Source organism: Temnothorax nylanderi, unplaced genomic scaffold, assembly GCF_030848795.1.
Source record: "Temnothorax nylanderi isolate EJ_2023f unplaced genomic scaffold, tnyl_v1.0 TNYL_tig0036_pilon, whole genome shotgun sequence".
Lineage (NCBI taxonomy): Eukaryota > Metazoa > Arthropoda > Insecta > Hymenoptera > Formicidae > Temnothorax > Temnothorax nylanderi.
Window position 1 is genome coordinate 298,010 of NW_027249098.1, and position 23,261 is coordinate 321,270.

A 23,261-nucleotide genomic window follows, 5' to 3' on the forward strand; every position below is an offset into this window, starting at 1 on the left:
TCTCGTCACTCGACGACGTCCAAAACGTTCATCGTGCACTTGCAAGTGTTTTAACAATTCGTACTTCTGAAATCTGATAATCTAAAATGTTAAGCAATTTCTATTACCTGCTGGCCATAATAAGATTCCGTAAAAGTCCCGGCTGGTCATCGTTATCTTGTCGCCGATCTAAATTTATAATTCTTTCGACAGCGTCGAAAGAAATGGCAATGATTGCGATACGATACGACTTATTATGATCATAAAATGACTTTATTTAATGAAATAATTAAATTAAATTAAAGTTAAATAATTAGAATGTGTGAAACTGATTGAAGTGTTTGGGAGAAAAAATAATGGAGGAGGAGTCCAATTTTTTTTCTGAAAGTATAATTGTTAATATGTTCTTCACTAAAAATAATTAACGCATTAGGGATGGGGCGCAGCGCAATATTAATTATCAAGCACTAATTCTCGGTACACGAGTGTCCATCAGAAATTCTTTTATTTACATTACTGCGATAACATCTGAAAGCGTAGTCTTACACGATCTTTTAATTAAGTTACAAGCTCACAATTATGATACCGAACGTAAACACGTACCTGAATAGAGAACGCAATATTTTTTTTTCGTCCTACCGACAGTGTCTCACGATATCTACAGTTAATTTCTAAACTCTCGCTGCAACACACATCCGCTGTATTCTTCTCAGAAAGAATTAACCCTTCCGGACCGAGACGAATAATTTTTTGCCCGCTATTCTGAAACCACTTCTTCTTTTACGATCATCGTTTGAACACCACGGTAGATTCGACCGGAAAATCCGAAATTGTTGGCTAAAACTGCGCCTCGAAGGGTTAAACAGCTTTTTCTTTGCGATAGCGCGTTCTCGATTTCATATCGCAGCATACAGAATGGTAGCATATTCTGTCAACAATTTTTTAGGATCGATAAAGGCGATGTATGAACGATCTTTGTCGTAAGAAGAGCAGAATGTAAAATTCGTTCATTCGTAAAATTTAAATATCATATTTTTTGAATCAATTTCGACAAGAGTCCGATGCAGTATTGATGGATATTAATGTCGCTCGAAAGATTGTTTGTCCTTATATTATTTTTATCGATCCTAGAAATTTACGGATAGAAAATGTTGCATCCTGCACGCCGTGCATAAGTATATCCATGTCTATGTACTTTTTATCGGTACTAAATTTCTGCAAATTGTTACATCTCTCTTTCTAAGATAACTAATTACCTGAATCTTTGCATCAAAACTCTTAACTAACGAACATGTCCGCGCAGACAAGGGCCACGTTTCGAGTGTTCCTCATAAGACCGAAGGTTCCCATAAGGTTCATTTTTCTGGGATTTGCGCGAATTGTACCTGACGTACCCCCAGCAATTTTATTACCCTTATCGATCATTTTATTTTTACCTTCGTTCATCTTCGCACGGCTCGTCTTACCAATAGTATACGACACTTTTCCGCTGCGTTGGCCAAGATTTTCTGTCGAAATTCGTTTGACTTGATCCTTTACGTTTCTTTTATTTTTCTCATGCGTTTGTCAACCTGTACAATTTCTTTATCGCAATACCTATCGCGATTCATCTGTTGCAGGGATACTTAAATCTCATTGCACAAAGTATCTTTATTTTTAATTGAGTTTATTTTTATGAGATATGGTCAGAATATACATACTTTAATTTTTCTTTTATATTCTCCAATATTTCTCTTATTGTTATAAAAAGAATGCTATCTTACCAAGAGTATTAAAAAATTAAAGCATCTGCACACACACACATATATATAAAAAAATATTTTTGTATATGCTGACTTCCGTAAAAAAGGCATAGATCAAAATTAACAGAATAATTTTTAACGCAAGAAAATAATAGAAAATAGATAAATTAGTTATATAAAAATGTTCTAAACGATATTTCTCTCTCTGAATATATAAATTCAGTTAATTTCGAATTTGAGGATCCCTGATACAGTTTCCGCGATAGTCACGTACGGCCTTATAGATACTTATATGTTTTTCACATACGTAGCTTTTTGTATTAACCCATTAAGTGCCAATCATTATCACGTCGTTTTATATGGCGTTTGGTTCAGGGCGTTAAAAATGTAGTTAACTGCATCCCGCAGTGCGATTCTCTAAACGGCAATTAATGAGTTAAAATGAGGCAAATCCGTTTCTAGACGCGGATTTTCGTGCTACGATCAACAACTATGATTACGATCACTTATACCTACGAGTAAATAGTTAGGTGCACAAGTGCAATGTCACTCTCGAAAAACGAAACGAAATGCAGACGCACGCACGCACGCGCGCGTTGTATTCTGTTATTGTACTACTTTTGTTGCATAATACTCTTGAATGCGCTCGCTAAAATAAGGTATCCCCGCTTGCGATGTCGCTCCCGATGTATGTAGATCATTTATTTAATAACAACAACAACGGTAACGGTGACGTCTTATATTCAGATCTGTCTTTGGATATATATTGACGCATTTCGCAGAACGGTCGAAATCAGCGTTTCCCCGAGAATGTTAAATATTAAACGATTATAATTAATCTTTTATAGATTAGAGATTATTATATGGCATCGCACGAGCAGATAAGATACTGGCTGGAAATAATGCGACGATAATACGACGCACAAATAAATAAAAGATAAAAACAAAATAAAGGTAAAAACAAAAATAAACAATATTTTGCTCGCGATCTTTGAAATAATATATGCAGTTCTTTTCGGTAAGATCGCATCTCTATACTTAAGATTTAAATTGATTGCTCGAAATTTGCTCTCAAATATCCTTACACTGAAGTATGAATTATAATATGATTTTTTCCGAGAGTATCGATAATAAGTAAAGAAATAATAAAAAACAAAAGTAAACGAGATTCTAAAGCTTAAACTATAATTAAATTATAACACAGGTCAGCGAGTCTAGTAAATATAAATTTTTGACCCACATTCTCAAAAACTTGATTCCTTCCTTCTTGAGAGACACAAACGTGTACGGGATTTTTCGCGGAGTTATGAGAAACGCTGTTTTCGCGCTTTTTTTTTTAAATACAAAGACAATGTTTACACGAGGCCGGTAACAGAATTAACGGCTACTTTCTGGATGCTTCGCACCGCTAGATATAATCTTGTCTATGGTAAACATCTGGAGAAGTCAATGCGTAAAATGTAAAACCAGGTATTTGTGTATAAGGCACTGTCTATGCGCTGTCTCAACAGCTGAAGCTGAGGCTCGATGTACATTCACAAAAGCTTCCTTATCAAGAGCTACACTTGACGTATAAGGCTGTCACGTTAAAATCTTGTTTTAAATTCTTTTTCAATTTTGCAGAAGGCAGTCTTGTGCACGATCGCAAAATTAGAGATAATAAAATCATTCGGGAAAGATCGTGGAGTAGTATCAGAGGTCCAATAAAGAAAACGAGCTTTTTTACGTGTACACCGAGCCCAAGAATCGTTCGCAAAGAAACTTCGGCACGTGGTGTACGTAAACGTGTAAACAGAGTCCGTGTAACGTGTCGGGGGTTGTGGCTGCAGAGAGAAAGAGAGAGATAGAGCTAGAGAAAGAGAAAGATAGAGAGAGGATTACGACGTTGCGGAGCGATGTCCTGTGAAGATGTAACGGCCGCGAAGAGAGAGCCCCCGGGTGCGTCGAGGAGTATAAAAAAATAACTTCGATCCGTTATAGATACCTGTGTGTACGAGCGATAGAGATCTCGATAATCTAATGTCCCGTATAATAATGACTAGAATCCTTCAAGACCGCTGATTCTTGTTAATTCGGAGGCGACTCTAACTACGGGCTTTACATGAAAATACCGGCGGGATCCTCGAGGACTTCACGGACATGAATCCTTTCCGAAAAAAGACTCTTTCGCGCGGGCTTCTCTCGTAGTAAAAAAAATCCTCGTAAAAGAACGTTCGGTAAATCCTTTACCAGGACCTATCGCGCGTGCGAGGATTTTCCGCGCGTCTTAATGTACTTAATTGTATACTTAATTCTTCTTTCACGTATAAGATCTTCTTTTTAGGTCCTTGTCGTCCGATAGAGCCGCCTCCGTTCATCTGCGACGTATACGATACTCAGATCCTTACAACACGTATCACTTAATTCTCGCCTCTTAACGCGCCTAAGGCGCGAAATCGCGCAAGTCCGCTAATGTTAAACACAATCGCCAATCTGCACACTTAGCGAAGATAAATACGCGCGTACAGCGAAGCTAGACACATCAATTTTTCGCGCGGAAAACGCATCTAAGTCGGGGCCGTTCGGCCCCGCGTGCGGATAATTTACCGAGGCGGAGGGAGACGCGGAGCGTCTCGCGATCGCCTCTCGCAAAAAAAATCAAATATCGAAAAGCGCAACTATCCGCTACCTTTTCAGTAAGTCGTGGCACGTACGGAGCGTATCTAAGATATACAGCAAAACCTTAGAGCGACGTCCCACGAGGGAAAGGCTCCATAAATATTTGGATATCTCACCAAAGTATCGCTGTCTACACGCCCGATACGCTCCATATATTTGACGGCGGATGAACAGGATCGGCAAATTATAAATTAAATCGCTTAAATTCAAGAAACTCGCTCGCCGAATTATTCGCTAATGTATATCGCTCGAAAGTATTTACTTTTATGTTTCATTCAAGGTATATACCTTTCCCAGGACATGAATTTTTAATTTTGATCCGACTCGCCCTCGTTTCATTCACCCGCCGTTTTTTTTTTTTTTTTTAATACTCGTTAAGATATAACGAATGCGCGAAGCGCCGACGATTCTACGGCTCTCAGCGTGTTTAAATGCGTCAACGAAGATGCAGAGTTTTTGCACGGCTATATAAATATTTAGTACTCCGTTGTAGAAATCCGTTGCATTTAGACTAAATTAAAGATGTACACGTTCAGACAAAGCGCATTGCCACTCATCGAACTCAGCTTGCTCTCGTAACAACAATCGAGTGCCGCTTAAACAATGTAAAAATTATAAAAAAAAATTCGGCTTTAAAATACTTTATCTTTCGAGAGGAAGAGGATGCGAGATCAATATCCCGCATTGTATTTATCACGTCGCGTTCGACCGTAAACTTCCTTTTCTTGAGAAATAAACGCTGTTTAGCAATAACAGTTGTATCAATCAATAAAAAATAAAATTAACGTATCAGTTAATATATCTTCAAAGAGAGCGTTGAACCTCCAAGGTTCAACGATACTCGCTCGCATGCATCGCGAGAAGAAATTAGCAAGCAAAAAGAGGCGCGTAAGTTTTTATCTGCGAGAGCCTCGTTCTCCAAAGAGATACGTCTCTAAATAATTGTGGATGTGGACGATCGTCGTCTTAACACTACCCATAATTTCCTCGCAGTGCAGCTAAATACATCAGTTTATAATAAAAAATATATAGGCATCTTTTCTTTCCCTATTTATAAGAAAATTAATATTTTTAACTTCAAGTTATGACGCTGGTACCTATCCTTCCTGTCTAAATTTGAATCAATCAAGACTACGATCGCGATGAGATTCGAGAAACGTAGTGTTAAGGTGACGGACGCCACGATCGGCATAGAGAGCGAGCTCTCGCATCGGCAAACGCACGAGGTATCCGCGGCTGGGAGCGGAGCAAGAAGCGATGCCGCTCTGGGCACGTTCAATAATAATTAGCGAATCGCCAGGACGATCGATGTCTATTATCTCAGAGAGAAGGAGAGATAGAGAGAGGGTGCGGCGTGCGTGTGATCTACGAGTCCAATTCGCTTTTCGGGCTGCGCTGCCTGTGGATCGTTTTTTGCCAGGGTATTTGGTGTTTCAGGCGCATGTGACGCCGCAGGTCGGTTCTACGACTGAGAGTGGTGTGGCAGACGATGCAGGTAGTCTGGTTGCGATGCACTTCGAGGTGCTGGGTCAGCGAGGCAAGGTGCCTGTAAACGTTTCCGCAGAGTCGGCACGGAAAACGTCCCGGGCCCTGCATCACCACCTGACCAGTTGTATCGCCAACGTGCTTCCGATTGCGTCCCACCCCCCCTGCAACACATTAACACAGCCACGTGACCCGCCGGTTCCTCATCATCAATTATCAACGGGATCAACAGTCAGTTGGGGAGATCACAGGCGGAGGAAAGGGCGGGAAGGGGACAGCGGTGGGCGATTCGGGGGAGGAGAAAGAGGGGACACGGTGGTGACACGTTAACACAGGCCATCCATTGCGAGGGGATCGTCAGTCGATTACTGGTGAGACTCGGATGACAACGTGTAGAGACCTCGGGCGTGAACTTTAACCCTTTATCTCGCGACTCTAGATAGTACTTCTCTCTCTTTCTCTCTCTCTCTCTCTGATAAGCCACCACTATCGCGGAATCCAATCATAACGTCGAATAGTTTTTCTAGAATTTGACTGTTTTTCAAATAACGAAATTATCATCCAATTTTTTACTACAAGGGGGAGAAGTTTTCTGTCAATGATCACATAAGAGTGATTAAATATTTTCAAATATATTTCGATACTTCAATCGTTAAATAGAGCCACGTAAACGTATTTTACTCTTCCCAGTTTGCTGGCCTCGTGGGGGATCGGGTGAAATAGCTCTCGCAGGTAAAGGGTTAAAATCGCGCGATCGGTCGCTCCAGTGTGTCGAGGAACGCGCGTTTGAATAGTCATTTGGTCCATATACGTGTGGGGTCAACGTGCACTGTATTGGCCGATGTGTTAGCAGGCGCCGGGTAGGACGCCCCCGAAGAGCGCGCGATCGACTGATGATCCTCCTCGAAGTGTGTATTTGTGTGTGTAAATTACTCCCTTCGATCCGCTCTCACCGAGCTTAGTTAATCGAGCCCACTGCCGATCGAATCCCGTGCGTCGGATTCAATCACGTTACACATCAGTACAACAGTTAGACTGTCATGCACAATATCCTCTTTCCCGTCAACTTCTCTCATTCGGTTCCGATCCTTGAGAGCAGTTTTGGGCAAACAACCAATTATTTTCGCGATTATTATCACAGATAATTGATGACGTAATCACGATTAAAGTAATCAATATTGATAAGATATATATATAATTCGAAAAAACTGTCCCTTTTTAAAATTAGATGAATATAAATGTTCTTTTATAAATGATATATGAATTGTATGGAGAGTTGTACAATACTTTTACGTGACACGATTAATCTCAAAATTTTTGATTATATTATAGTAGAATTGACTGCACTTACTTCATTAATAATGATTACTTCACTTTAATTATCATAATAACTAATCATTAATTCGATTAATGATTAGTTACGTATGACTCATAATCAGATTACTTTCTGCCCAACCTTGCTTGAAACATATACGTCACAAATACACCAACACCGCCTAAGACATATTAACAATTAACATTGTTATAATACATCGCAGACATACTGTAATAAATACGATTATAATTATATATATTCCACATGCCGGTGAGCAATCGGCATGATCGATGTGCCGATGCGTTGCTGGCTGAAGCGCCGCCGACACAAGTTAGCAACGTGTAAGTAAGTTAAACTCGCTTCAGATTCACAGCTGTAGCGGATTAGGTGGAAATTAGAGGGTGTCTTGGGTGCAGTGCTGGCGCAGCTTGTCGTCTAGCCAACCGTGTGTCACGTTCGACACGTGTGTGCTGCGTGAACGAAAGCGCAAAGCGGTCCATTCCAGTCATCGTCACTTATATCTCGCGCGCAATTGTCCGTGCAATTTGTGTGCTCGGGAAATAAATCAACTAATTAAATCGAGAGGATAATTCTCAAGCGGTGAAACGAACGTCGCGCAACCGTGTTACGTCGCAAGCCGGACGTTTCTCGAGAAGGAAAGAGGAGAGTCTCGCTTATGTGAGTTGATAGTTTTTCCAACTTTATTCACACATATGTCCACTTACATTATTTAGCCTGCATAAGCCAAACATAGGATTACGTAATGATATATTATATATATATATTTTTTTATACTTTATGTATACATATATATGTCTCATCTCTTTCTTTTATAAATAATCAACTAAGGAAATATCAATTCGTCTAGGGCAATATTAATTGGCGGTGTGTTGTACTTATTTCGCATTCGTGGCTCTCCGAGGAATGTGCACATTCGCTTTCTCATCCGTATATATATATATATATAACAAAATAATATTTCGTGCTTGCGTGTACGCGCGCGTACACGACCGGTCGCTCGAGTGATTGACATGTACGCGCGCGCGATTATGTCATATGTATGCGTATATAAGTGTATAAATAAAACGCGGATAGTTATATACATATATGTATTATGTATACATGTATACATAAATCATATATAGCTTCTCGAATGGATTTAAAACAAGTGACACCGCGCGGGGCAACTTATTACTTAAATAAAAAAAAAATTTTACATAAAAACATAAAATATAACGTTTACATAAATTAACAGCACCCGAACCGTTGTTCGTGGCGTACATGGCGCACCGTTCGGATTATTGTAAAACGTACATCAAAATTACGCAATCAATGACGAAAAAGCCGATTTATAAATTTATAAGATTACATATTAAGGCAGATTATTCGCAATAAAAATTAATTTCCTTTAAACTCCACGTAATCTCCTTTTCTTAATTTTCTCTATTTGTTAGAAATTAATTAGTATAAAAACTTTCAGATATTAAAAACATAAAAAGATTGCGACAGACAATTTTCCGATGCTATGTTTCTTAAAGAAAATCCGATCTTAAATTCATCGTGGAATCTGAAAAACGACTCAGTGCATCTAAAAATATTCTGCATAATTCGAAAGGTTTTCCTAAACCAACTTAGACAATTGCGAAACACGAAATCCATCTCGTTCGTCACATTGCACCAAGGCAAGTGAAAAAGACGAAGAAAACTAATCCATAAGCATTTGAACTAGATATAATTGCACTAAGTTGCATCCCCATTTGTAAACTAGCGTCAATTTGTACATTCCCACTTCGCGTTCAGAGATTCTGATGACCTTTGGTCATCGATAAATATTGTTCTCGAAAACGGAAATCATAGTGTGGATGGATATAACCACCATTCTAAAACGAAAAATAGCCTCTCTACGGAAGAATCTCTTGTCACTTATCGATAGTCACTTCGCGATCGAAAATGAGCACTGCGCGTTCGATCTCTCCTCTAACGTAAAAAGTAAAATTATAATTTGCACCTATACATACAATACTGTCCACAAATTCATAAAAATAATTTATATTAGATATATATTATTAATTTAAATATAATTTATTAGATATAATATTATTGTTATATATACTTATATTATATTTTAATATATATGTAATATTATATACAATATATAATATTATATATATTTAATATTATTAATTTAAATATAATTTTAATAATAGATCTCTCTAAAGCTGTGAATATATCTTCTATATCTCTTGTATATAAATAGCTATATATATAGCTTTTTTCGAATAATCTTAGGTAGTCAATTTGTTTAACTTATGGACAGTAAAGTAATGCATAAATAAATAACAATTTAAAGCTATCATTATAGAAAATATCGAGAATATCGATTTATTAATTAAAAAATTGCGAAAATACACAGGCGTGACTATCGATGAGCCTCCGAGACTCTCTAATGGCAAAATGAAATGAGCACATTGCACCGTTCGTTGCATATAATGCCATCGCGAAATCGGAGCTGATAAGAAAAAATAGAAACAAACAATAACGACAACAAAATAAACAAACGAAATATAATATAGTACGAGACACTAACTTTACATCTGCGAAACTAAAATTAAAAAAATCAGGATGTACCGTGTACATATTAGATATATTAGATATTTGGCAAGTCTCCGAGACCTTACATACTATAGTGCATGTGAGTATGCGTAATATCATGAACATAGATTCGCGGTCTGGGACCGATAACAGAACCCGAGGAAACGTTATGGCGCGTCGACTGACGGCGAAAAATTCAGCCGGTCGTCGAGACGTCGTGAAACACGAAATTCGACACATTGACACGTTTAACTTATTAAAGTAATGGCACACGGGGCAGCTAATCGAATGTTATCTTGAAGCGTTGCTCTTCGATCATGGTAAAAATGCACCTGCAAATGTGTATATTGTTGCTGTTGCTTGACATTAATGTATGTCAATTAAAAAGATATAATAATATACAATAAATTAATAATTTACAAGTAATAATAATTACGAAATTGTAATGTCAGCGAATCTATAGAAGTAATTTGCTTCTGCTTTCTCAATTAAATTTGTTGATTCAGTTCTTGTAACAAAATCTGAAGTAATAGATTATACTTTAGCACTGTTTCAGCAATTTTACCACGATCGCGTGGATCACCAGTCCTCGGTGAAAATCGAATTGACGATCCAAAGGTAGCAAATCCACATCGCTGAATCGCATCGATCGCACGAAAAAAAAATGCACATTCCTCCTTATGCTATTAAGTACTGAACTTTCGAATTTGACTAGATAAAATAAATCGTTTCTGTTCTCCCTTCGTGTCTTTGGTTACAAAAAATGTGTACGCACATGGCCTATATGTGTGTATGTGTGTATGTATGCGTGTATAAATGTTTCGTGTTCCTTCTTATGTGCATTATACACATATAGATACATATATATACATATATATGTATGTGTACGAATGACTAGGTTGTGAAGTTCAAGACAGGCATAACATAAATTCCTCGTCGACGACTAGAGCAGGATAGGCCCGACGCTCAACGGCAAATAATAATTGCTACGGTCCTTGCACGTGTCCCCTTCTTCGATTAAAAAACAAATATCGATCGCACCGCGGAACAGTTAAACTCGAGGAACGCGAAAAATATGGCACGCAAGCCGAGTTCGCGCGTGCCATATTCGTTAAAAATTCGTGTAATGATCGTCACGCTCGCCGTTTTATATTCAATCTCATGACAATTACGATTAGCATCGATAATTATCGACAGTGACCGAATTCGTTGCTCCAGAAACGGAAATGAAATCTTTGGCTATCCCTAGCAAACTGCTGCACGAAAAATCGGTTCTTTCGCACAATACTGATCCGACGCGTATAAATTGCACTTATGCTTATTAAATTCTTATTAAAATTCGGCTTACAATTCGCTTTCGTTTCGTGCAATCAAGTCGCGACGATTCCATTATGGCTGACCGCAGCTTCTCCTTTTACACTTGCCTGACCTAATCGCGAACGTTCCACTGCGGCGGACTGTACGCCTGCCCTTTTTAAGCTGTTTCATCCAATCGTGTTTATTTCACTGCGGCGGTCTGACTAGCTGCGGCCGTGGCTACTAAAGCGCGTTGTTAAACAATATTAAGCGACATGGAACTTGATTTAATAAAAATCAGAAAGTGCAGATAAAAGCATTACGATACTTTCTCATATTTCAATAAATAAAGATTACTTTTAATTGTTAAATAAAACAATTTTAATATTTTTATTTCTCTTTAAAACTGTCTAATCTACTGTTACTTTGATCTTATCACTTTATAACGTTAAGCAACCTTAATATTTTTAGATTAAATAAATATCTGTCGTTCATTTTCGAACCCAGCGAATTACCGAGCGGCTTTCGAGAGAACGCTGACGATCACAACCGAGGGAACCGAACCGGGACATTTAGCGCGAAAACGCGGCACGTTCTAAGAATCGTACCCGATCGCGCCCGACGGTAAAAGGCTGTGGTCCACTTGACGCTACAAATGCTTTGAAGCGTTCTTCTTCTCCTTCTTTCTTTATTGAAAGAAAGGAGAAGAGGAATGCTTCGAAGCATTTGTAGCATCAAGTGGACCGCAGCTAAAGACTCAGATATTCGAATAGCGAAGGATCACGGGTCTATCCTCCCTTGCGTCGACGGGATTCTTTCTTTGGTGAGGTCTTCGCATTAGTCTTCGCACTAAGGAATAGGACTAGAGGTGATTCTTTCCACGCTGCTCTCCCTAATGCGTATTGTCGTGTAGGTCGCGTTCGCGTCGATGCTCGCCGGACTGCTGGCGTTCTGCTGGGCGATCGTCTGGGGGGCGGTCGACGACACGGAGATCGGCGCCGGCGTCTCGACGCCGCCGGCCGGGGCGGCCACCCTGGTAGCGGCGGCGGCGGCGGCGGCAGCGGCGGCGGCCGCTGCGGTCGTCCCGACCCCGCTGTGCCAGCCGTGACGGTTCTTCAGGTGACGCTTCATGTGCGTGGTGCGGCTGAGCACTTTGTGGCACACCGGGCACTGGGTCGTGCCCTTGTGCATATTCATGTGTTTATACATCGAGTCCCGATTCCAAAACGATTTACCGCAGAGTTTGCACGAGTGCGACGGCTGTTCGATGACCACCGTGTGTGAATCTAAATCAGACACAAACGTTCATGCTACGTCGTGGTCGCGCGCGCGCGCGCGCGCGCGCGTACACACATACACACACGCACCGGTTACGCGGCTTTCGCTCTCTCGCGGATTTGCCCTACTTCCGGATTTCCGTGTTCGGGAAACGCGCTTACCCCCCCTCCCCCCCCCCTCCCCGATCGCTCGTCACCCGTACCCGAGTACTCGAGACGCGAGAGATACCTCGCGATCGACGACGTGACACAATTTTAGAATATTTTATATTTTTATTATGAAAATAATATTTTTTCCTCTACATTAAAACATTAAATATACGTATATTAATATAAATATTAAATAAAAATTATTTTTGTATGCGAAAATGTACGTTGTACATATATTTACCTGTATGTTCAATTAAAACAGATTAAAATAGAAAAAAACATCTCGACACTTTGCCAGATAAAAATTCTTTTTCTTTGCTTTAAACCTATCAGTTCTATTGTTTCATGTATATATGGGGTCTGTTTTCTATTGCCGAACTGGTTGCACTAGTTCAGAGTTTACCTTTTTTATCTCCACATGGGAAGGAAGAAGATAAACTCTGAACTAGTGCAGTCAGTTAACTAGGCAATAGAAAACAGACCCATTGTATATAATAAACGAATCAGGACAAATGCCTCGTCGTGGATCACGGCACGCGACGCTGCGAGTACAGAGGTGCCTTTTGACGTTGAGAAGAGAATAGAAGGAACATCGAGAAAAATCGCATATCAGTAGCAAGCTACTCGTACACTCGGAAGAATCTCGTCTCACTCTCGTTTCTCTACCTACTTTTCCACTCGTTCACTCGGATCTGAGAACAACAGCAGTAGCAATAACAAAAAGAAAAAAAGAAAGAAAAAAGGCAACGCACACGGTGAGACTTACAAATAGGAGGAAGAGAAAAAGAGAGTGTGAGAGAGAGAGAAAGAGAGAGAAAGAGAGACAGTGATCACGAGAACGGCGACACACAGAATGGCAGTAATTGTAATACTCTCGGAGCGGTCATCATGCTACTGTGAACTATAAATATACAACGGCATAAATATGAACAACAGCGAAAAGAAAAACGGAAACAGGAACGAATAACACGTATAAAATGTTTCAACATGCACAACGTGGGCGGGACCAAGTTCGTGAGTCGTGATTGAAAGCCGAGTAATCAAGGCTCAAGGTTCAAGTGACACGAGATACATACTGCCAATCGCATGTTGTTTAGTGTAGTGGACCGACAATCATGTATTCCTTTGGAATTTCGCTATTAATCGGGCGTTGCTCGTGTGCTTGTACTTTAGCACACGTGGAGCGACGTGTCATGCGCGAGGAGTCGACGATTTCGTGAATTATGACATTCGCGTCGTCTAAAGAAAGATTCGTGTTCGTGAAATTTCTAACGCAGGAGGAAATCACCATATGAAAGTATCTTCAGTACGTTCTGTGATGAGAGACATTTCTGCCGCTAGAAATGCTGCAAAATTTCGTTATAACGAATTCCACGTCCGAATTATGATAACATAAGATTCGGTCATCTCAGATATGAAATAAAATCCTTTTAAAACCTTTTTTTCTTCTATTTAATGAAACGTCGCGTGACTCGTAATTTATAATTATCAATTTATTTAAAATATTTGTCCGTATATTCGAGTTAAATTAAATTCTTAATCTTATCTAAATTAAAATTTATCGCTATTACGTTCTATCGTATTCATTCGTTATATCGAAATCTTATTGCGTTTGTGTCGCTGATCGAAGATTTTCGGAAAATAATCCCGGAAAATGTTCGATCGTTCCATGCAGTGAGAAAATAACTCCGCGGCACGCGTACGGTTTTGATATAATGGCTTTTATTTTTAGAACGCGAAGTACAAAAAAATGTATAAGTCCGGCGATCTTTTGTATATTCTACCGTGTCATAAATTACACATAATGCGTTGTATCGGTTACAGCGGAAATGATCGCATCGTAAACTAGTGAAATTCTATTTTAAAGACGTCGTAAATAATTCTCTTAGAAAGATAAACTTAAATAAATTCCCGGCTTAGAGGCTACCTATCTACTTTGACGTTTCCGAAATTTCTTTGTATTAAATGCTATTAAAAACAAAAATTATTCATCCGGCGTCAATTTTCGCTAGAATAATCAAATTTCATTATATCTCTGCGAATTATATTACAGTACTTTACGTTAGAAGCTATATAGAACAATAAAATAAAGAGTAATAAAAAATGACAAAATGAATAATTTTCTCCTCAAGTTTAATACGCTGTGTAACTTTACGTCATTGATTACTACTGCGTATAATTTGAGAAGAGTGTGTCACATGATTTTGTAGATTGCCGAAAGAGTAATCATCGATATTCAATTCTGTACACCGAGAGTCTATTCTGTATCGATGTTTTCGCAATTTCTTCACCGATATAAACTAATTACATCAATTAGATTACGCAACGATGAGATCGGTCGATCCGTCTGCGATCGACGATTGTCTAAGTTTTGCGCTGAGACGGAAAACGTGACATCCACATAAATAACAGTTTTATATTCAGTATATATATAAATATGTATATGATGCCAATGCGGATATAATCGTCTCGTAAGTGTACATGAATATATTGAAGGAAGGACGAGACGGATGGATTTCGTGCCGCTTGGAGGAAGCTGCCGCCCTAGATAAATTATGCACGTTTGACGGACTAACGAAGCTTCGGACAAGACATTGCTGCTGACTTGCGTTTTATTCGCGACGGATATTCGCGATGTTCTGATTTCGCCAAGTAGTGGTGTAGTAACATGATAACCCCCTTTGTGCAGTTAAATCGAGATCGCTCGATAACACTTAATAAGATCAGTCTAGTTGCGTAGAGTATAACTCCTGTCATACTTAAGTACCGTACGTCGTAAACTTCGTTCGCCGTTTTTATATATATATATATATATATATCCTATCTTTATACTTATTATTTATTATACATGCATATGTACATACACATGTCTCGAATTCTTCCCGCGTGTATGGATACAATCCTGCAGGAAGCGATCGATTTATATCGAATGTCGATTATTAAAGGAACAAGAAAATGAACATGAAAATGAAAAGACTTTTGTATCCACGAAGAAAATAAAATTGTAATCTTGTGCCTTAATTAGTAAAAGTAATAACAAGATCCTAAATCACTTCAGATATATGCATTAAAGCAGCTAATTATTTAATTACGTACAAAACAATAGGCTATTATAAGTCATTGAACGTTACGTACGGAATTAATAATATTATACGTGGACGCATTCGTCGAAACGCATCAAAAAAAGTAAATAACTCACGTGGAAAAAGATTTGCGTACAATCGACTTGTAGGAGAAAATAATCCTTTCGTACATTTAAGTGTATATTTTAATTTTTTTATTGCTGGTGCTGCCGTTACGATGAAATATAGACTTTTAACACGTCGAGTACTATGTGGCCACTGACAGAACATTTGTTTTTTTTTACAAATATACATTTATAATAAATATATGAAATTAAATATGATTTATATATAATTTTAATGTATATATATAATATTTATATATAAATGCATAAAAATAAATTATGTAAATATATATAAGGTATTATATATATAAACATAAAATTATATATAAAATTTTAATGTATACCAATCGAAATGTTTGATTCCTAAGGGCAATATGAATTTGGATTAAGGATAATTTCGTTACGCTTTTCGAAGAAACTTTATAAGACTCAAATAAAAACTCAAAAGACTTAATTTCATCACGCTCAACTTATTGAAATGATTCCAAACTGCTATTTAAACAAATATGCAATAAAATCCGTTCAAGCTAGATCTTAAATACCCAGAAGCTTTTACAATCAAGATCCTAAAATTTGCGAATTTCAGATGTCGAGAGTCTCAAGATCTTCTTGTACATTTCCAATTATTCAAAAATCTCAAATCCCTGTCGTGTCCAGACTGTCTACGTCTACGTAATCGGCTACTATTCGCGAAAGACTAGTCGTGTTTCGTCAAGGTCGAAAATTAACGTATGCTACGTCTACTGGCGTCGATCATACACTCGTGCACGATATAAGTACATCTATATGGGATCTATCGCCTTGCAGAGGATGCATCCTAAAAAATCCTTTTTGGGCGCTCCAATTTTTCGCGAATGACGTTAAAAATTAGAACGACGCCAAGGTATCCTGCCCGAATTCTGTCCGCGCTTTCATTCCTCGAGTTTCTCTATCGCGCGCCCCCCCCCCCCCCCTCCCGTACCCGCAACATCCGCGGCCGTTCGTATGTTATACGTTATCTATTACTTGACTCCGTGCACGTTCACCATGTGGCAGCGCATGGTGTACTTTCGCGTGAAGACGGTCTGACAGATCGGGCAGACCGTGTCGCCCCTGTGTATACTGCGATGATGAGCTAAGGAATCGCCACGATTGTAGGTTCGGCCGCAGACGTCGCACACCCAACGACCGCTTTCCACCACGTAGTGCAGCTTAGATCTGCGCCTGACCCCGTCGAGAACGAGGCTCATTTGCTGCACAGGTGGCACAGGTGGTGGTAGTAGTAGTTGTTGTTGTTGCGGTTGCGGTTGATGCTTCCCGTAATTGTGCTCTGATTCTGCGCACACAATCCAAAGTGTTTCCAATACACACACGGTCTCATACTTTTTATTGTAATAATTTCGTCGTGCGCGAAGAGATGCTTTTTCTCTGGTCTTTTTTCTTGTCTTTTTTTTTTCTGTGCCTCATCAGTTTCGCGGTTTCGGTTGTTTCGGTGTGTTGATTGTTGTTGTTTCTTTCTCGAAGAAAATACGACAATGAGACATATCCGATAAGCACACATCGATATACCGATAGATTTTCTCTAAGTCGAGACTCTGATATGCATGATTCAAAATATTAGAACGTTAAAGACTGAGAATAATAATATGAACTAAATTAATTTAGCTTTAAAAATACAACAAAAATGAGAAATCATTGATAAAGTTTTGTATAGCGGTTTAAAATATCGTTTAAGAGATAACGAAAGTAAGTAATTGCAATAAATCAAAAGATACTAATATTTAGAACTCTAAGAAACTAAAAGAGAGATGTTAAGGTCTTCGAGAATTTTTTCTAGGTATATAAAAAACTAAAAGATTGCAAAATCCCAAAAAAGCAAAATTCTAAAGACCATTGAATGAAACATTTACATTGTATACGGGATGTGTGCTTATATAAATAATATAAGCGGTATTAATGCACGGCTAAATATAAACGTTGAATTTAAATGATTAATTGTTACTTAATTACGCTGCATCGCACTAAATCGTGCTTCATTTTTTTATAAGATGAGTGAAGGTTTGGTCTCAGGCCGTCAGGAATACATTTGAAAAAATGAGAGGGGACGACCCATCGTGAAAATTTGAAAGTTTATGTAACGTGTAAAAAATACACTACATTTATCACAAAATAAATTATGGAATACAGCTGCATTCTCAAAGTAAACTTGAGAAAATCGATATTACAAGAAGGACCTTCGAGTGTAACAATATTTTGTAGCAAATTAATTTGTCATATTTTAATAATTAATAATAAAATACATTCACTCGATACTGATCTTTCTAAAAATATGTAAGTATTTCATATAAAGATCCGCTATAATTAATAATTTGTCATACAAGTGTGCATGTGTGTATGTGTGTATATGTATGTGTTTTGACCAAACGATAATTTCTAATAAGTAATAGGAAATCATTAATGTGCAATTTATATTCCTAATTATTATTGTGTTAATTTTAATCGACGGGTCGGCCCTTCATACGTCGTACTCGCCAACGCATTCCGTGTCGAGTATGTGTACCGTACATTGATACAATTGTCGGGATTCTGTGTTAAGAGCTCGTAACCAATGTAAGTAGGTACAGTCCCCATAAGCATATTCAATGAAGCCTCCAGCCAGAAACGAAAAGGAGAATTCTTTGGGAGTGTGCCGAAAAATGTCAAAAAGCTTGCGGATACCGAGACATGCGAAGTTCTATCTCCTGTACATTAACGAAGAGAAACCAACTCTTCGCCGAAATTGTAACTTCATGAAATTCTAACGACAAAACCAGCGTCATCTTAAACAACCAGAAGTCTTATCGTTAATTTATTTTTATTCCTAATTCGTCGCTCGCTGCGCGCTATTATTCCAATTAGCCAATTAATGTATTAAATTGCGCATAGTCTTGCTAGTTGTTGGCCCAAGAAGTACAGTTTCTTTTTTACAATCCTTTTATTAGAAACTCGTAGCATTACTCGATGGCATCGGAAGTGCTCACTCCCGATAATATACAAAATCGTGTACACATTATTTATTAAACATATATAAGTATTGTTACTGAAACGTACAAAAAACTGCGAAACGCGCGACGCAAGATCATTATAGACACACGTGAGATAATAATATATGACACAGCAACATTCCGGCGAACATATATACACAACATATATCCACTCCAAGCTGTTCTAACGTAAAATACCCGAAGTTCATGCCTCTGAGTCATGAAGATTTTGTAACATTAATAATAAATTAAATAGGACCGCTATGATATACAATCAATTAGAGAAAAACGTCATTCTCAGTCAGAACTTTAGAATATTAGAGATATACAGTATAGAAGATGTCCGGAATATGGAACAGAATACGAAATATATAGGATATATTGCGAAAAATTACACCATAGCCAGGATTTGAACCTGGATTTCCCCACATTCCGTGTGGGTGTCTAAACTAATTCGATCATGAGGCATGTGATATTTATCGCAACAACCGGTTAATAATAGGAAGGTCTTTAACGGCGACGTATATAAAAATAATAATAAGTGAAACAGGATATCTCTACACGGAGAGAATTTTTTGTTATATTTTACCCTTAAATTCACTACAAACTTGGGACAACTTGGCAACCAAGGAATTTTTAAAATATACAAAAGACATTTTACAAACAACGTGATAAAAATTACCATGCAGATTGGTAAATTTTGAAAAATTATTGAAATTTCCTAGATATATTTTAGTAAAATTAATCAAATATATTTTATATTTTAATGAAATAGATATTAATATTTCTTATTATGGTGGATATTAATCAGAATAGCTCACATAAAATTCTTGGTGGTACATGTTGTCCCACAACTATCATGATTTCAGGGTAAATTTTAAGAGAAAATTCTCTCCGTGTAATAGGTATATTTCTAATATTCCAAACATTTGTGTTAATGTCATTAAATTAATTATGTGACTATTATGCTATGCTAGCTTTAGTTGAAACTGCGTTTCAAAACCGTAAGAAACGCGTGATTTGCTATAAGGCAAAGAATTGTACACAAAATTCACGCGAATAATATCAGGCTTCCAGCAGTCAGTCCTGACCGAAAATGACGTTTTTCTCTAATTGTTTTGTAACATTGTATTAACCTTTAGAGGACGAAAAGTCTATTTTTAGGCTTCACACTATTTATGCGTTAAAATATCATATATAAGGGTTTTTTGAGTCGCTGAGTTCTGTGGTTCTGAAAATCTAAGGCAAACAAGTGTGAATGGCCAATGCGTAGTATCTGGTATATATCAAAAAAAGGTATTCGTCGAAGACCAAAGTTTGTGTCGTGAGTGCGATATGCCTCTGTGTACGTTGTACACCGACGGTGTGTACGTGAAATTTACCGTTATTTTTCGTAGTATAACACTTTAACACATATATGAAAGTTATAAGTAAAAATCATGAAAAGTCATGAAAAAAAACCTGCCTGTCCTCTAAAGGTTAAATATGGTCCATCTTTTCATTACACATCTAGAACTAAACATAACTATATGCTGTATCAATATACTATTAATATTACTCTGTTGCGAGATAAATTTAATATGAGTTACATATTAAATTTAAGAAATAATTATGTTTAGAATTAAATGTGCAATGACACAGAGTACGAACCAAAAATAAAATCGATACTGGCAGAGAACAAAATATTCTTTCATACATGAGAGTCTTGTAGTGTTATATGTAGCTTTAATGCTTCCCTAAATATTAAAAGAATAATGCATTATTATACAATCTTAAACACTCTTAATATTATGCTTCTATTTCATGGCACGTCGTTTAAATCAATATAAATTTTTTTCGTTCGTAAAGAATGTTTCAAAAGTAATGTAAAACACTTCATCGATACAGAACTAATTTGGCAAGATTTTTTAAGCGTTTATGTCAAAATAGAAAAATAAAAAATTCTAGTTATTTATTTGTAAATAATAAAATATATCTAATCTTCCTCTCTTGCTATTAGAAATTAATATTCAGACTATTGCAAAAAATAAACAGTGTACATTAAGCGATGTAAATATCTGTTAAAATTTCTATTTGTTTCAATACTTATGCACTATATAGTCTTTTTTAAATCTTGGCCTGTATTAATTTTCGGCTTATTTTTATATTTCCTTTTTTATAAGAGGAGTATCTTTTATAAAGAGCATCTATTTCAGACTGATAGAAAAATAGGTAATACAAATATGTCTCACTGATATACCTATATTTGTGTTATCTATTTTTTTATCAGTCTGAAATAAATCTTTCCTTATGTATAATCGATGAGAACCTTTTTTATTACAATAACAAATTTTATTCGTTGAAACATCCTAACTTTCGATATTAACATGTTCGCTGCCATGGTAATCATATCATCGAGTAAAATTAAAGTATTCACGCTTGGACATAACAAAAATCTGCGTTTTTTGTAAAAAAAAATTATATCTAAACATAAAACTCTAATCATGTATGTATCGAAACAAAGAGTGCGATCTTAAAAATACGTTGGAGCAACTAGAAGAATATTATTCGCTCAATGAGATTTGAGGAATTGAAGGAACTTTTTAATCGGGCGTTTTAATATGATGCACTATGTTGAAGCAACGCAGACAAAAGTGGGGCTTGCCAATGCATTCGTTACAGAACGTTGTTACCTCGACGGGCTTATGATTTTTAAACAACGTGATGTTCTCGCAACATCTCTTACAGGGTTTCTTTACCTGCCTAGCCCGTCCCTTCTTTTTTTGAATCTTATGACGTGATATGTTCCGTGTTACAGGACTTGAAGGTCCATCATGCTCGTCTTCTACATAGTAGGTATCTAGGTAGGATCTAGTAGGTAGACATCTACTCAGGTAGATTACCAAATCTTTTAGAGATTCTACAACAGACATACGAATTTCGTACCATTATACTATATGTATAATAATTTAGAATGTTATATATAATAATTTAGAATAATTTAGAATAAGTTAGATTTTCGTACAATTTAACTGGACTACTGTCACTCGGCCCAACATGTTAAGAGAATTTCTATTCGTTGTAAGAACTTTTAGCTTACCACATAGCTCATTTCTTTTTTTCTCTTTAAGCACAAGCTTCGTTCATCAAATGCCAATAAAGAGTATACATCTTGCTTGTTCTTTCATTTTCAAATACTAACGTTACACGACGTTGCAATCTAGTTTTACGTAATATCGTCGGCGCGAAATTTATTTGACAGCGAACATATCAAATACCTTAAACATTAAGAGCTCGTTCTGCTAAAACTTGAAACTATCTGGGGAATAAATCCCCGTTATTTGCACTCTGTTGAAGCTTAGTTATACCTTAGGTCGTTTATCTCTCGTTATATAAGTACTTAAGCCTCTTATAATATATATCTGCTAACAAATATACTCGGCTATAAACACCACGAGAAATCTGCCGTTAAAATATCTTCTCGCGACAATAAGCTATTCCGCGTAACGATCAACCTTGCGTGAAAAACCGTCGCGAGCGAGCCGGTGGAAGAGCCCGGAAAAGAAGCCCGGGGGAGAAGGAGAGAGTCTCAAAATGTTATCACTTTCGAAAGTTTGACTGGACGTCGAACACGCTGAACGTGTGCTGACGCTTGTGGATGCGCAGCAAGTGTGCCTTCATGTCGTAACTTCGACTGAAGATGCGCTGGCAAATCGGGCACCTGGTCTGGCCCGTGTGCAAGTCCTTGTGCAGTGTCAACGACATCGGGTGCTTGAAACCCTTCCAACAAATTCTACAGCGAAACAAGAGGCCGGCGTCCGCCGCAGCGTCGGACTGACCGTAATCGTCATCCGGGACGAGCTCGGCGACGCCGCTGGCAGAAACGGCGTCGGCGTCGTCGTCGTCGCCATCCGCGGCACGTTCTACAAAGAAAACAACAAACACACAACGTCACCACGCATTGTTAGCTGACGCAACGACGGCGAATGTAAAAACGGCGCGCGCGCGCGTGTTCTCCCCCGTCCGACGCCGAATCTCGACGGCTAAAATGGTAACGCGCGTAAAATCCCCCATCGACAACCATCTCGCGCGTCGTTTTCTCTCTCCCCCTCTCGGAGAAGCTAGATTCTAATACCCATCCCGTGAAAAACTGCATGGCTGATCGTCGGAGAGAAGGATTTCAACGCCATCAACGACTGCTTCAAAGACTTGGAAGCACTTCTTGGCAAGGCTCACGAAGTGACGAGCTGTGGACATCGGATGCTAATCTTTTAAAACTAATTATTTAGAATTATATATACGTAACTCTTTTGTACTACAACTTTTACAAAAAATAATTTGAGTTTTTCGATTAATAAAATCTAATTATCTATCTACAATTTGTTTTTTAAAGAATGATACTTCTTCCCTCATTTTCTTGTGAAAAAATGATTATCGTATATATTAAATAATAAATTTCCAAGTTGTCTACTCGTAAGTAAAATTAAATTAATGCAATTGTCATTAATATAAATGCATACATTTGCATCATTACAATATTTAACGGATACTTATTGCAATAAAAAAATATCTTGCGTAATCTGTGGAACATAATTTTTT

At 37.7% G+C, this 23,261-nt stretch overlaps 1 protein-coding gene across 7 annotated transcripts in view; it reads right to left on the minus strand.

Moving 5' to 3' along the window:
- Positions 1-23,261, minus strand: part of LOC139771147 (uncharacterized) — a 37,331-nt gene that overhangs the window by 4,011 nt on the left and 10,059 nt on the right. Inside the window, exon 6 of one of the 7 annotated variants that reach the window (XM_071703687.1) lies at positions 468-6,028. The exons of 2 other annotated variants lie outside the window; for them this stretch is intronic. In XM_071703687.1, coding sequence (XP_071559788.1) covers positions 5,745-6,028 — 284 coding nt within the window. In that variant the 3' untranslated portion in view covers positions 468-5,744. Of the gene's footprint in view, positions 1-467; positions 6,029-7,853; positions 12,354-14,199; positions 16,997-18,615; positions 21,583-21,603; positions 22,586-23,261 lie in introns of those variants that run through there. 4 more of the 7 variants (XM_071703682.1, XM_071703685.1, XM_071703684.1 and 1 more) reach the window with 4 other exon arrangements.